Here is a 15,489-nt window from a genome sequence, read left to right on the forward strand (position 1 = left end):
CAAGTGCTGAGATTCTAGTCCAGTGCTGGGAGGCAGCTCAAAGGGTTGTGGAGAGAGGAGGGAAAGATCAGAGGTTTTTCTGAATGAGTTTTTATGGCCATGTTTGAGCTGTTTAATCAGAGGAATCTTGAAATTAATGACGGGAGTGTTTTCCAAAGCTCTGCTGCACGTGTGTTTTGGTAAAATAAACAGTGCTGAATAAGCTGTGCTACCACTCTGGGCACTAATAAGCCTCCTGACTGATACCAGGAGAATACAAATAAATAGTGCCTTTGACTGTTTCATTGATAGACTGCTGGGCCTTTGACCAAGCGATTGCATCTGAAAATGCACTTCTCCAGGAGCTAAAACATGAAGTGATCTTATTTTAAAAACAAACAAACACACCCCCCAAAAAATCACCCCAACCTCAATAAAACCCACCAAAAAAAACCCCAACAAACCCACAACAAAAACAAACCTGTAGGGTGTCCCAGAGGCCAATGATTGACTTCAGCTTTTATTAATTCATCTGCAGTGCATTTGCTGGAGCTTTTAGGGTTTAATTGAGGTTAAGAGGTTGGAATCTGTGGTAAACAAAAGAATGGCATATGGGCAGTCTGAAATTGTGTATGTTTAAGTAAGAGCATTCCTTCTGGCCACTTGTTTTCATTGGGCAGTTACTCTTGGCTCACAACATTTATTTTTTCTTTAAAGGTATAAACATGGAATGCTAGCAAGTTAATGATTCATTATGTTTTATCACATACTAACATACCTCTAAAGAAGAGAAGGCTGAGCTGAGCTTGTTTGACCTCCCCCTTCAGATTAAGGACATTGCTTCTTTAACCTCTTACCTACTGTGGTAGGGTCCACAAGCTTGTTTGTTTTAAAACTTAAGAAGAAAACCAGCTTCTCCCTGTCTTTTCTCACCACCTTGCTTCCAGGTTCCACAGCTGTTCTCTTAAAAATTTAAATGGACAAAGCAGGTGTGAGACCAGAGGAAAAGCTTTCCAGAAGCTTTGTTTTATAGTGGTTGTGTGGAAGTGGCATTCAGTTTCTTCAGTTATCAACAGAAAGCTCTGTGCACGTGTTTTTCACCGTGGCTTCTTTATCTTATTTTCAATTTTGTTACAAGCTGCATGAAGGTCTTTGCTGAATGTGAGTGGAAAAGTGTACCAGCCATGGCAGCAGTTTGACAATTAAGATAAACCTCCTTATGTCAGAAGGCCTGAGCTCATACTCCAAGGTCTTTATGCTGCTGATAAAGTTTATGATGCATATGACATCAGCTGGCAATAATAATGGTGACCTGTTGCCCTCGAGTCATTCTGTAGATGTCTGTAATTTATATACAGCTGTTAAGAGTGTGTAGCCTGGAGCCTAAGAGAGCTCATCAGTATAGTTACATTGATAAGAGAGAATAAATCAGAGTTTTTCTTTTAATATTTCATTTAATAGAAGCTTCCACCTGTCCCAGGAATTCAAACGTGTTTTTCCTGCTCGCTTATGATTTAGAGCAATCTTCTTTTTAAAACTCCTAGTTCTTGTTTAATTAAATCCTGACTTTGAAAAAAAAAAAGTAGTAATAATAGCCTTTAATAGCCTCCTCTTTTCATTACTACAATAAACACTTTTTTTTTGTAGTCCCATCTCATAAGAAATGCTCTATGTAAAGAACTTATATAAAAAAATGCTTTATTAAGAAGCATTGTATATGCTGGCTCAGGGAAGGAGGTGCATGGAACAGGTTTTGTGCTCGCAAAAGGACACCTATAGATAATTTTCTTGTATTTGATTAAAAAAAAAACCCAAACTGTAGAATTTGAGCATGAAATTGAAGAGAGTAGGGTAAATACAAGTTTTTTTTCTGTGCTGTACTTTGTTTTCCCATCTCCCACACAAAAGTTTGATTCTGCCATATTTTTCCCCTGAAACAGGTCAAACATGATTTTAAATACCAAATGCTTTTAAGACATGCATGTAATGCACATGTACATTTTATGTATGTATGTATGTTGTGTTAGCAGCTTCCTTTCTGCTTATGATCCCTCATCCTCGAGTCCTCCTCTGCAGGTGAAGGAGAAGCTCTGGCATCCCTTCACAGCCTGTCTCCTGAAGGTGGCTGTGCTGTGGGTGGTGGGAGAGGGCAGCAGTTTGGCTGCCCTTGCTGGGGTATGTGCAGGACCCTAGGGGCACAGGGGGCTTTGTGGGCAGGTGTCAGCCAGCAGCACCTCTGTCGCTGCACCAGTGATGGGTTTCTGGGAGTTGCTGGCTGAAGGGGGTTGTGTCAGGATGACTTTGAGACAGCCAGAGTTTGCAGGCTTGTATCAACTCTTGTGCAGGGACGGTGCAGACCCCATAACTGGTTGGTATCCCACCAGTTTGGGTCTCTGCTGGCATTCATCCCTAATCTACCCTCGAGGAGCCTCTCCCCTTCCTTCTGGATTTGTCAGGTACTGTGGGATGCTTCTGTGCCCTGGAGAGTGTCGGAGCAGAGGGCTGTAACTAAAACATCACAAATCGTTGAGCAAACTGTGTCTAACCTAGCTAAAACATGAACATGATGTCAGCTATTGTGCTTTTGGACTTAAATTGAATTTCTGTCTCTTATTTCTGTTATTATTGTAACTTCAGCTCTAAGATGCTTGTACAGCTTGGGCTCAGCCCTTGAGAGGAGGCTGGTAGCACTCATCTCACAGAAAGTACAAACCAGCAGCTTGGCCTTCTGAGTTTGTGTTTCCACCACCTCTTTTGATTTGAGGTGTAGAGGATTTGTAGGAGGGAAAAGAGGGGGAAGTCAGCTCAGAAGAAGTCAGCTGCACTGACACATGCATGCTGACAGCTCACTGAAATCTTCACTTTGGGCAGGAGCGAGGTACCCAGTTGAAGGATGGGGTGCTCTCTCCTCCCTTACGGGTGTTTTTGGGAAGCAGTCTGTGTTGTCATCTGCCTTATCACTTACATGCGTCTCAAAACCTCGAGCCTGGTTTATTATTCTGAGGCGGCCAAATTGCTTTATAGTATTCTCCCAGGATACACAGGCTATTTAAAGGTTGACTCAGTTTGTGCTGTGATGCCGGTGGAAACATTGACTGTGGCACTGTAAAATGGATAAGGTGGTTTGTTTGGTTTTTTAGCAGCAAGGAGGAAAGCATCCTGTCAAACACATGCACCGGCAGCAGCACAACACTGATGTTCTCATGTTCTTGGCAGGTGCGTGGGATGAGGGGAGTCTGAAGCCCACCTGGAGAGGAGACCCTGGCCTCCGTGGAGCTGCCCACCATGAGCAGAGTGCTGCTGGCTGGCAGGATGCAGCCAGAGAGCCGAAGCGTCTGCGTCTTCCTGCCCACTCGGGAGCAGCTCAGCTTGACGGTCGGGGTAAGTGGCCGGGAGGGGGACCAGCGGCGTGGCTGTGGCTGCCGTTCAGTTTTGTTTGCTCCCTTTGTTCTCTCAAAAGCCTAGTGCCGGTCTGCTGACAGAAAGGCTATTAGCCAGCTTAGGGTAATTGGCGCTCCATTTTCTAATTGGGCAGCTTCAGCTCGTTTGCAGAATTCCTTAAAAGTCCCGGTTGTGTTTTTCTATTACTATTCTTTTTTTATAATCTGAGTGATTTTGCCTATAGTAATAATATAACTACCTTTTAAGTTGAACCCAAAATGCCTTGACAACTTAGCAAGCATGCCCAAGATGTGACTGTTTGCTCTGGTGTTTTAGCTATTTCTAGTTTTGCTAGTCTGCAGATCCCTTCAAAGACTCTTAAGGCAGAGCAAACAACCACTGAGGGTTTTTCCTCCCTCCTTTGGGTACTCATACACACACAAACGAGAGGTAAGTTACTTCATTTCTTTGATCGCCGCTTCAAATGCTGGAGCGTGTGTGCATGAGTGACAGCAGAGACGGGTCAGCTGGCAGCCCAGCGTGGCACAGTTTCCACAATGGCGCGGTGCCTCTTTGTGCAGTGCCGGCTGCCCCTTGAACTTGTGAGAAACTGAGCTGACAGAGGCACTTCACGCTCAGTCGACAAGCCAGCCTCAAAGATAAGTGCTCTCTTGTGAGCGTGTGCATGCACTCATGTGTGGGCTGGGGAGGTTTTGCTTTGTTTTGGGGTGGGTTTTTTTCCCCTCAGGGATGGGAAGGGGGGGAGGACAGTTGATGTGAACTGTTATTTTAAGCACTTGACTGAAACAGTGGCTTTTGAAACTATGCATGCTAATCTTCAAAAATCCATGTAGGAATTTTCCTACATGCTGTGCTTAAGTGTGGCATCGTTAACTGAAACAGCCCACAAGGGCTGGATGGAACCACACTTTAACAGCAAAATCTGGGGTGCTCAGCTTCTAGGTCACCGGTTCAAACCCAGCCCATCTACAGCCTCAGAAGGCTTGCAATCTGCTGGCTTTTGTGCAAGTCGCAAAATGATCATTTAATTAAGTTCTTGGCGGCAGGTGCAGAGGCCTGGGTAATGGTCTGTTATGTCTGACCCTAAGTCTCACCTTCTTACGGCTTTTACCAGAGAGGCTAAAGATCTGAGATAGCAGAGCCTGCTCTGCTGCAGGGAAGGTGTGGACAGGAGGGCAGTGTGCTGGCAGGCAAGTGGCCGTTTCTCCATTGCTGGGTCACACTGCACCGTATTGAGTTTAGGCAGCGCTTAGACCATATGGTAAATCCTTGATACCTGCAGTTTATTACCCCTGGAGCAGGGATGCCCTTCTCTGCAGGGAAAGTGGGGCTGGAGGTGTGAGTGGGCTCAGCCACCGCTGTTTGGTTTGGGCTGCTGTGAGGTGAGCTCTGGCTGAACGAGATACACCCAAAATGCTTTCTAGTCTTGCTGCTCTGGCTTTGGTCACAGTACATGGTTCCCCTTAGGTTTTGGGGAGCGAGGTTGCCCAGGGAGCTGGGTGGTGAGGCACAGGGGCTCCTAGGTACATGGCCAGGAGAAGCCTTTGCCTGTACCTGGCTGTTTGGGCAGGCATGGGAGCTGGGGCTGTCCCTATGCACACTCACCTGGGCAGACACTGATAACTGTAGCCTGTATTTAAAACACTACTATGAGGCACCCCATGCTACTGCAGCTTAAAAGTGCAAGAAATTCTTTCATATTGAGCACTGGCATGGACAGAGGGAAGGTGCTGTGTATCCCCTTTGGTTTCTGCCTGTTGCTCCTCCAAAGACTTGGGGCACCTTGAGCATCGCCATTTGGTCCTGCAAAGGAGTCCCTGCTGTGGCACTCCTCAGTAGCCCCTTTTAAAGATGTTTTATCTCCTTGCTTCTGCTACCCCTTGCTTTGGCGGCTCGGAAGTTTGGAAAATATGTATGTGGAGATGCCTGCGTCTGAAAGGGAATAGCTGCCTGGGCCAAAACATGAGTCCTCAATGCTCGGTTGTGTCCTAATTGCATAGAGAGTGAAACATGACCTGTTACAGCTGGGCGAGTCACCAAAACCAGTTTTTCATTTGGCTTCAGTCTTTACCACAATACCCCTCCAAAACAACAACAAAAAATAAGATTTCACAGCTGGAGAGATCTTTTTATTTCTTTAAAGGCACATCAAGGCAATTTTCCAGTGATGTTGGTAGAACCCAGATTTAATTAGCACTACCACAGATGATACTCTATGCATTTATTAGAATAATAATGCCACTACTTAAGATTTCCAAAGCCTTTTAACCTCTTCAGTGTGGAATGCAAATACTAAACAAGCTTGCAGCTCAGTGAGGTAGGTAGGAATCGTTTTCCTTCTAGCAAAATAAATTATAGATCCTTACCCTGATAACCACAGTGTTTATGCAGGTAATTCCTTTCTTCCCCCTCCCATATAAATTCCACCCTTCCAGATAAGAGTTTGCCTATATGTGTTTTATGTGGTCACATGTAGATTGAAACCTGCACTTTAAAATTGATTTGTCTTATGCCCTTTACGGATAGGGCTGTTGAGGGGAGAAGAGCAGAAGCCATTTTAAAGTCTGTTCCCTCATAATTTGATACCTCTTAACTTTGGTGTCCACCTTGCTGGATGTATTTTGATGAATTTGAGGGCATGGTGAGAAGGAAAACTGTCTTCCCAAGACCAACTGTGAACTTGAGGAGAAGCAGAGCAGTGAGGAGAACTAGCGGGTGCTGCAGCTCACCAGCTGCCCCGAGGACAGCAAGCCGAAGTGGGAGGTTTCTGCTGTAGAGAATGGACATCAGAGCACAGAGCAAAGCAGCCTGTCTTGCTGCAGGCAGCCCCAGTGGGGAGATGGAGCATGGGCACCAGGGATCCTAAGCAAAAGCAGGCTGAGAACGGTGCAACTGAAAATTGTATTGGTTGCACTGAAGATCTTAGAGTGGTATCCAGGCTGTTCAGTTTTATTTATCTGTCAGCATTGCCACTCATCTCCCTGATAGTTTTGAACCTGTTGATCAATATCAGCTGGTTTTTATGACTAGCTTTCTGAAAATTTTCTAGGGGGTGGTAGCAGCTGAATAAAGGAGAAAGGCCTATGCTAGTGAAGGTCCAGCTGCCAACAAGTAGAGCAGAGCAGGCAGCCACTCCACCTGTGTTTGGGTAGTTCAGACCCAGCCACAGCAGATGTTGCTCCTTGCCTAGCTGCCAAGGAAAAGGTGGGAGTGTGAGCAGAAATTTTTGGAGGGGATGAAGTCTGGTGAGGTCCTGTGTGTTGGTGAACAGCAAGCGTAGACCTGAAATCTTTGTTTCTCCATGAGCAGGAAAGCTGATGTCTTAAAGAATAGGGACCAAGAAAGATAGTGACAGGTAACCACTACATGTGGATATTTGCACACAGGATGACCTTGAAGTAGCAGTTATCTTCTGTAAGTTTGCACTTGACTTCACTTTGGACTAAATTTCATGTGTAAAGAAGCTTGGAGTCTGACATGGGGCAAAGCTGAGTATCTGCAGAAGGAATGATTCACAGTGTGTCTGGGATGGAGCTTGGCACAGGAGCCATATGCAAAGGGAGGAAAGACCAAAGAAGCATACAGATGGAAAATGCAAAGGGAAATGTTGGTTGCTTTGAGCAGAGGGGAACGCAGGAGGAAGAAGCAGCAATTGCAAGTGTAATCGGTATTGCTTAGCCTTGAAGGCTGGGAGTAAAACTTGATACAGAAGGGAAGTGCCAGAAGAAGAATGGACGAGGTGGTGGCTCACATACCTGCTGTGCAAGAAATCTGATTAAATCACTACTTTAGAGCTGATTGTTGCAAAACATTGATGTGGTGGGTTCCCTAGAACTAGATATCTTAAAGTTTTTTCTTCCCTTAGGTGTGAAAGCATGCCACTTAGAAAATTCATCTAATCATATAGCTTTTATGTAGTGCTGTGCTGCCAGTGACTCTTGTATGCACATAACCATTCTGGCTAGATGTAGGTCACCTTAGTGAGTCCTTCCAAGGTAGGAGAACATGCTCAAAGCTTGCTTCCTTGAGACAGGAGGCAGATGCATGCCCAACTTTCCCTTCCAACTGCGTGTTCTTGGCGGCTGAGCAAATACTGCATTTAGGTGTAAGATTGTAAGGGTGCAGTCTCACAGGGAGACCTATAACAAAACCCACAAAACCCAGATGTGGTTTTGGGTCTTATCGTAACTGTGCACAATCTCTTCCCCTGCTAAAGTACCTACATGCACATGCGTGTGTATTGGTGCAACGCAGCTCAGAAAGCTCCTGAAAAAACAGTAGTAAGTGGCTGGCTACTGGTGCCTTGTCAGGTAGAAGAAAAGTGCTTGGACGACCTCTGGTTTCTCATTGTCCATGTCTAGTGACATGATACGTCCTGGGGCAGGGAGTGGAGCACAGCCAGTTTCTGGGGAGTGTGGCATGCCTCCGTTAAAAGGGTCAGAAGAATTCTGGTGGTGATTAGTTTGATGGTGGTGACTAGTTTGTGGGAATTCAGTAGTGACTTCATCTGCCCCATTATCTTTGCTGCTGTGAAGGTAGTACTACACCATCCCCCTCTTGGGAAGCTGCTCCTGTTGCTGCTAATCTGCATCGTCCAGCAGTGGTGTCATGAAATTCAGAGGTTCTGGTCCATCTGCACTCCCCACCCACTCTTGCTCAGAACTCCTTCCCCTGTGCCTCTGAGGGTTGGCAGAGATAGTTTGTGCTGTGGTTGTCTGTCTGTGCTCCTGGGGTGGTGCAATGGGGTAAATGAGGCTGTAGGTGGGAGAGCTCACGAATACTGCTCAGTCTCTGGTCTGAGTAGTAGTATTGGGAGTGTGTGCTGGCAGCTCTGCTTTCCCAGTGGTTCCTCAGTGCAGGCACAGTGCTATGGGCGACAAGGATGCTGGAAGGTCTCATTGTGGCATGGAAATGGGCAAGAGCTCATAGGCTGTTGGTGACAGCTTCAGAAGATGGAGATGTTAATTGCTGTGTGACCAGGAGTCAGCACGGTGCAGAACAAGCTCTTCTGTGTGGGGTACATGGTCATCTCTCATCCATGAGCTATTTCTGCTCAAAACGTGCAATCTTGAGTTTGTTGTGTGTTTTTGCTTTCAGTTCTGAATGAAAGTTGTTCTCTTTTCTAAGCATCTAAAAACCAAAAAACCCACCAAAAAAACCCACAACAAAAAACCAACAAAAAACAAACCACTTGCAAAAGAGTAGTATTTTCATTTCTGTTATTGCAAACACGCTTTCTGTAAGAGCACCTATAAATAGGCTGGTAGGTACTGCACAAAACTAGGGCTCCAGCAGTGCCCTACAAAGATGCCAATAGGTGGAAAACTTTACATTTATGTCTCACTGAGCTGAGACACTTTACACTGTGAAGGGAAGAGAATGACATGTTGGTGGTTATTCTGTGTTAATAGCAATAATAATACTGAAATCAAAGCTTGTAATTTGCATGGTTTTTTTGCTATGCTATCCAAAAATGTATTGGCCAATGTAAAGAAGGATAATTGCTCCATCCAGGTGTGTGAGCCATCTGTAACGTTGGATTGGTTGTTTCTTTCAGGTCAAAGCCACTGGACAGGAGCTCTTTCAGCAAGTTTGTGATTTAGTGAAGATTAAAGAGCCTCACTTCTTTGGCCTCAGCATTGTTAAAAGTAAGCAAACTCAGTGCACGGAGCAAATGACTTGGCAAACGGCCACAGACCCGCTTGTGTATTTACAGTGTGTGCATATATACACAGCGGCCGTGCCTGCAGGGAATTTGATTGTAATAAGGTCACAAAGTATGTAGATTATGCACAGGCTTCTCGGGGCTCTTTTGATCTTTGGTATGTGGGCAGACAAATTGGGAGAAGGGGGGGCTTTTGTTCTCTTCCTTTGTTCTTGTGTTCCACCTCTTTGTGGGGCTTGCTTTCTCTCCTGTAGCAGAGTTGCTGGCCAATGTATTTGTCACTGAATTCAAAACTGTCAGTAGTTGAAGAGGAGGTGAATGTTAAAAGGACTTTAGGACTGAAAGTGTTTCTTATCTTATGAAGTCACATGCAAAGAATGTGGTAACAGGGGCAGGAAACTCAAATGATTTGAGGGGACTGAGTGCATATGTGGGAGACATTGAGTTTTCAAATATCACATGGGAAATACAAAACTCTTTAGTCCGTGGGTTGCAGCCCAGTCTGTTTGGGCATGCAACTTAGCGTTATAAAGGGGACACTGTAAGATAATGCCTTAAAGGAGCAAACTGATGTGACATACTATATTTCTAAGATGGTGTGTGCATTGGCACCCCTACTGCCCCAACTTTTAGTAATTAGAAATGTATCTGTTGTCCTCCTTATCTTGCCTCCGCACACTTTCACAAGTGTGGAAAAGACTTTTCTCCAAAATTTTTCTCAAGTGTGTTATTTCCTACTGCAACTCTAGATGCTGTTTTATTGAAATGAGAATAGTCTTTTATGAGTCCTTCTAAATGAGGTTTCTTTTGCCTCCTCGTACGTATGTGGGATAAAATAGTTTTAAGTTTACTTGCCTCATTTCCTTTCTGCAATCACTCTCTAAGAACTTCTGGTTTTTAGAGCACAGCACTCAAACTAAGACTGGAGTAAGCTATTTATCTCCATAAGATTTGTAGTCTCCAAGACATTCCATCAATGTAACTAAACCAGTAGCTAACAAATATATGTGTCTCTAAACCAGGGCACGTTTTCTTATGTGAGGAAGACCTGAATGTTCTGAACCTTTTCTTTTTTTACAAATCAACTGTGTTCCTGTTAGTTCGCCCCCTCTGCTGCCTTTTTATTACACCATTTTTTTGCCTATTTCACCTGCAGGATGTCTTGGGTGAAACTGGAGCTCCTGTCTACCCCTGTAAAACAGGGCAATTTCATTTCCATTTTTGAATTATGTGCTTTTCTCCTGTTTTCCTCATGTTTATTTCACTTTTTCCCCTTCATCTTTCTTGTTTTTTATTTTCTGTACCTTGCTTTTTTCTTCCCTCCAACCTTTTGTTCCCTTTACCCTGTCGAGCACAGGGGCTCTGGCCCCAAAATACCCTAATGTGGCAGATGCTTTTCAGCCTTTTGGAAATACAGTATAACTACCCTAACCCAATGAGCATCATAAAATTGTGCTGACTAGACCTTAAAGTATGTTGCTCATAGTTTTAAAGATAAACAATCTTCTCACTTCACAGAAGTGTTCTGCCTTTTTAGAGAAGCTAATGCTTCACAAAGCTCTTAGAAAAATGTCAAGGAAAAGAGTTGCAGGAGCCAAGTAGCATGTATTAACCTATTTTGTTTTGTCTTGTTTTCCTGACTATTCCTTACTCTTGCTTGCTGTAGCTCCGTTTGTAAAGCTGCTTAATTGAAGGCTTCACGTGCTCACCCCAGCTTTTCCTGACACCCATCTCCCTCCACCACCCAGGCAGGTGTCAGGATTTGGGATGAGGAGGAGTTTTGTTCTAGTTTGTGTCTCTGTTTAACAAACTGTTGGGGCTGGACAACAGGAGAGAGGACAGTGTCAGCAGTGAGTTTCTTAGCCACAGCCACTGGGAAGGCTGCAGCCTGCTCTCGGGAGAGTAAGCAAACCTCATCTGTTATTGCTGCTTCTGGTCCCTACCTTTAGCCTGTGAAAGTCCAGTGAGCTTCTGACTGGAATCTTGTGGGGTGGGTTTTAGGGTTTTCTTTATTTGGCATTTAAAATAACTCCAGGTTTGTCACTGTAGAGCTGTAGCAAATTAAATCTTTTGTTTTCTGTTCCGCAACTTGATTTCCTCCCCCTACCCTTGTTGTGTCCAACAGACTGGTGTTCGTCTCCATTGCTGCCAGAAGTAAGTCAGGTCTTGTGTCTTGCTTGCCTACAGAGTGCACCTGCAATGCAAATGTAACACTTGGTTTCTGGCATTTGGAAGTAGCCTTTAAGGCACTGCCTGCTTTTCAGGGATTTTTGGTTTCACCACAAGCTGTCATCTCAAGAAAGGGAAGCACCCTGTCAGGTTGTGGGGAGCCTCAGTAGGTTTTGCATTACTTCATGATTTCACCTCTCTGTGCTGCAGCTCTAAGATGCCATTTTTTAAGAAACAACTGCCCTGTTTTAATAAGAGTGTATTTCTTGGTTTCTTAATGTGTTTTTGGCAGTCCGATGCTGCCACATGCAGAAGAAGGTATTCTAATCCACCTGCATCCATTACCTTGCTGCTAATTTGTCAACAAAACCTTGGCTGTCAGCAGTGGCAAGAGAATGAAAATTAAAGGATTTCTGCAGAACTGTAACCAATCACACTGGGTGGATTATCTGGATTAGGAGCCCATTTGACCTGCAGACGTTGTACACATAGACTAATGCTCAGTTGGTCTCATAGTAAGTATGTGTGTGAGGGGGAGAGGTTGGGCTCCTTAATCACAAACAGAAGTTTAACCCCTAAGTGTGGGGAAACGTGAAAACGGCACCACAAAGCACTATGCAAACTGCAAACCACGAATGCTGTGACATCTAAGCTCTAGGTCTTGGAGTGTGTTTTCCAGCATTCTTTGCCTGAACGTGTTGCCTTTGCTTCTGACTGTTACAGATGCTGAGGCTAAGCTTCAGGATTTAAGATAACAGTAATGATGGCAGAACACCCCTTTTGCTCTTGAGCTGCTTTATTCCCAAGACGAAAACCCCTTCAGCCAACTGTATTGGGGGGGAAAAGCTTGCATCTATAAGAAGAATTTGATCCCTTTGAAAATTATGTGCAGAAGTATATATTAATGGGAAGCCACACCAGCACAAAGCTTGGGACATGTTGTTCTTCTGGCTTTGTCACAGATTATCAAGCAGGCTGTGCCTTGTGTTCAGCTGCTGCTAAAATGGATTCTTTTTCCTTGTGGTTTGCTCAGTGAAAGACCTTGCAACCCTGCCAGGTTCAAGCTACCTCCATAGGCTTCAGCAGCTGGGTCTTACATTGCAGCCCCTCCTGCAGGGTCAGCCTTATCTGGTGCCCTGCAGGAGGTTTCCCTCTTGTTATCAGAAAGTGTAGGCACTGACACAACTCAGTCTTCCAAACCAAAACTGATTGTCAGCAGACAAAGAACAGCCAGGCCTCATTTGTTGTTATATCCCGGATCCCTGTGATCCTGAGTCTTGGACTTCTCCTTTCTAAGGGCAAACCTGACTGGACTCAAGCAGATGGAAGCCTTGGACTGGGAAGGAGAAAGCCAGTGGTTCCTACACTGTGCCGTTCTCTTGTGTCCTCTTACCAGTGTGTCAGGCTGGCTAACAAAGCCAAATCCCTTTGTTTCAGCTGCCTTGCCTCAAGGATCATTGTTCAGTTATTGCAGATGTGGCTGTTCACTGTGCCAGACCTATGCCTCCCAGTCCTCCTTGCTTGTGTGGTTAGTTAAGGAGCTTGGTGGTTAACTCTGCCAAGACCACTCTGCTGCTGGTTAGCTCTTCTGCATCTGTGGATCCTCTGGTGCTGAAGGTTCATGGATGGAATATGCTACCATGTTATTTTTATATTATTTGGTTATCTATAATAACAGTTGGTGTCTGTAAGAAAGCAGGTGACAACAGAAGTTCTCCAGAACACCCTCAGATTATTTCTATGCCCCAGCCTTTCCCCACTATCTCTGCTTCTGCCTCTCTAACCTCACATATCTGCTTGGATAGTTGCATTTCCTTTATGAATTTCTTCTATATCCTAACCTAGCAAGATAAAGCTCTATCATAATGACTTTGATACCTCCAACAAGAGTCAAATGCAATGTAAGGAAAACATAGCAGAAATGTGCCACCTAGAAGGAATTGCATGAGTTTGGGTATTAAAAAAGTGTATAATAATCCTTAGAACTATTTGTATGGTCTCCTCCTAGGAAGGTAATTTTTGCTTTACTGTCAATTCTTTCTCTTTGAGCATCAGTAAAGCATCTAGCCAAGTGCTTTCATGCCTGAGGATTGCAAGGGGTTTGTTTTCTCCTGGATGAGCAGCGCTGGCAATGGTTCTGTAGCTCTTCTTTTGCAGAAGATTCCCCTGTGACGCTGCCAAAGGTCCACAAGGCTTTGCCTGGGCATGCCTTCTTGCTAGCTGTAAGATGCCAGCATAAAATTCCTGCAGTACCTACCCATCGTCAGGAATGACAGTCTTTTTCTGTCTTCAGACCTCAATATTTCCTGACAGCCACACTACCTTGGGCTTCTTGATGTTGCCTCTTTTCAAATACTTTCTGTCTATCCCAGCTAAAGCAACCTCAGCCAGGACCTCTCTTGCTTTATTGCCAGCCTCTGATGTGGCTCTTGCTTTCTTCACTTGGGATACATGTACTTCCCAGCTAAAGCTGAAAACATAAGGTTATCCTGAACCAAGTTCTTCTGGGCCTCTCAGAAAACTCATCAACCAGGTACTGAAGAGTGGGCAAGATTTCATTCAGTTGGCTTGAAAGGTAACACCAGGACCATCAAGAAGCTATGTAGAAGTGGTAGGAGCAGATGCCATGTGGATATTGACATTTCCAGGCCACCAGCACTTGGAAGCTTGGGAAGCTCCATGTGCAAAAGGAGTGTATAGCTCTCTTCAGTAAAGAAACAAAAAAAAACCTGTGCTGGTATCCAGGGAAGCTAAACAGGTTATGTGAGGTCTACGACACATGTCGTGAGGCATTTTTAAGGGCTGTTTTTTTTAAGCTGTAGTTCTCCCCTAACTCTAGCATCCCTCTGTTCTGCTCCCAGTTCCTTTCCTGTTGCCTCTCAAGGGAAACAGTGGTGTCACCACAAGGCTTCTTGCAGTAGCTAGGGAAAATAAAGCCAAAGACTTTTTCCCCTTCTCTTTAAGGTAGAACATGCTTGGCATGTGGAAGTTTAGCTTTGCACTAATTCATATTTTATTTGAATCCTAATATTCTGGACCATCTAAACAGTTATGAATATTGAAATACAATAAACTCAACCAAGGGAGTTAATGGGACATTCCTGGCTGCCAGTGGGGCCTGAACTCTCCCTCTTCATAGGACTGGTATATAACGTACCTCTGTGGCATTTCTCAGTGCTCCTAGCCCGAAATGGGCACAGGAGGGAAACAGGTTATTGGCATTCACCATTACTTATCTATTCTGCAGGAAACTTATGATTCATAAAAAGCAAAATGGGGAGGCACTGGTTAATGCAAAATAATGGCTTTTAGAAAAACAATGACTCGGAATTGATTTGACCCTTTTTTCAACAGCTATAATTTTCTATTCCTGATTTCCCTGCAGTGTAAATAGTGCCTATTGTAAATCTCCATCCGTCACTGGAACTGTCGCTTTCTTCTGACTGGAGACCTGGCCCATTATCGTTCTGCAATAATGCATGCCCTATATTTGCTTAAATATGTGAATGTGCTAAGCTAATTTTGCGAAGTAGGAGCACTTGAATGTTTGCATTTCTGGTGACTGCTTAATTTGAAGTGAAACTTTCCATTTCATTTGAGGCTGCTTAAAAGCTAAAATTTGGGAGAAATGTGTAAAATGCATTGCTGCAAACTAGCCAGGTGTCTGGATGCATTTCATGGGAGTGCAGTGTAGTGCACTGGTGTGTTGTACCAGGTCTGGTATCTGTGTACACACATTTTTAAGAGAAGCTGGCAGAATATACTTTTTAACCTCACTGCTGGCACTGAGATGAAATTCATGAGTGCAGTGTCACTGGCTGCGTGTGGATGGGTGTCTATTAGCATGTGTACTTCTAAGCCAGCTTCTCAGTACCTTTCAGTTGTTGTCCTTCATCTGAGGCCAGTGAAGCAATGATAGTTTGTACCTGCTGAGTATCCAGCCCTGTTTGGATCCACAGATTGGACACGTTCATTCCTGGAAGGGGTGGCCCTCTGCATTTGTATACTGTTCACTGCTCTGAGGTGCTGCAGTTTGGTGCCCTCATATCTAACAGAGATGTTTGTTTTCAAACCGAGACAGCTTCAGCATCTGACAAAAGATCTCTGAAGTTTAGCTGCTAATCCAGTTTAAGGAAAAAAACCCAAAAACCCACAACCACCTATACATTGCTGGGGAGGGAAATACCTCTTTGTTTTTGTCGATGGAGGCTTATGCTGCAGGTTGACATTCCAGCAATATTAACTTCATTAAGGCAGGGATGCAGAGCTGCCTT

The 15,489-nt window shown here is 44.5% G+C and overlaps 1 protein-coding gene across 1 annotated transcript in view; it reads left to right on the forward strand.

Annotated features, from left to right (window-relative positions):
• The first annotated feature begins 3,264 nt into the window (after positions 1 to 3,264).
• The window catches only part of LOC104547316 (FERM domain-containing protein 6-like), a 30,184-nt gene continuing 17,959 nt past the window's right edge, over positions 3,265 to 15,489 (forward strand). The window contains 2 exon segments of the mRNA XM_010192947.1: positions 3,265 to 3,360; positions 8,939 to 9,029. Of these exon segments, the coding sequence (XP_010191249.1) occupies positions 3,265 to 3,360; positions 8,939 to 9,029 (187 nt within the window).

The sequence above is a fragment of the Mesitornis unicolor genome, unplaced genomic scaffold (genome assembly GCF_000695765.1).
Source record: "Mesitornis unicolor isolate BGI_N332 unplaced genomic scaffold, ASM69576v1 scaffold26719, whole genome shotgun sequence".
NCBI lineage: Eukaryota > Metazoa > Chordata > Aves > Mesitornithiformes > Mesitornithidae > Mesitornis > Mesitornis unicolor.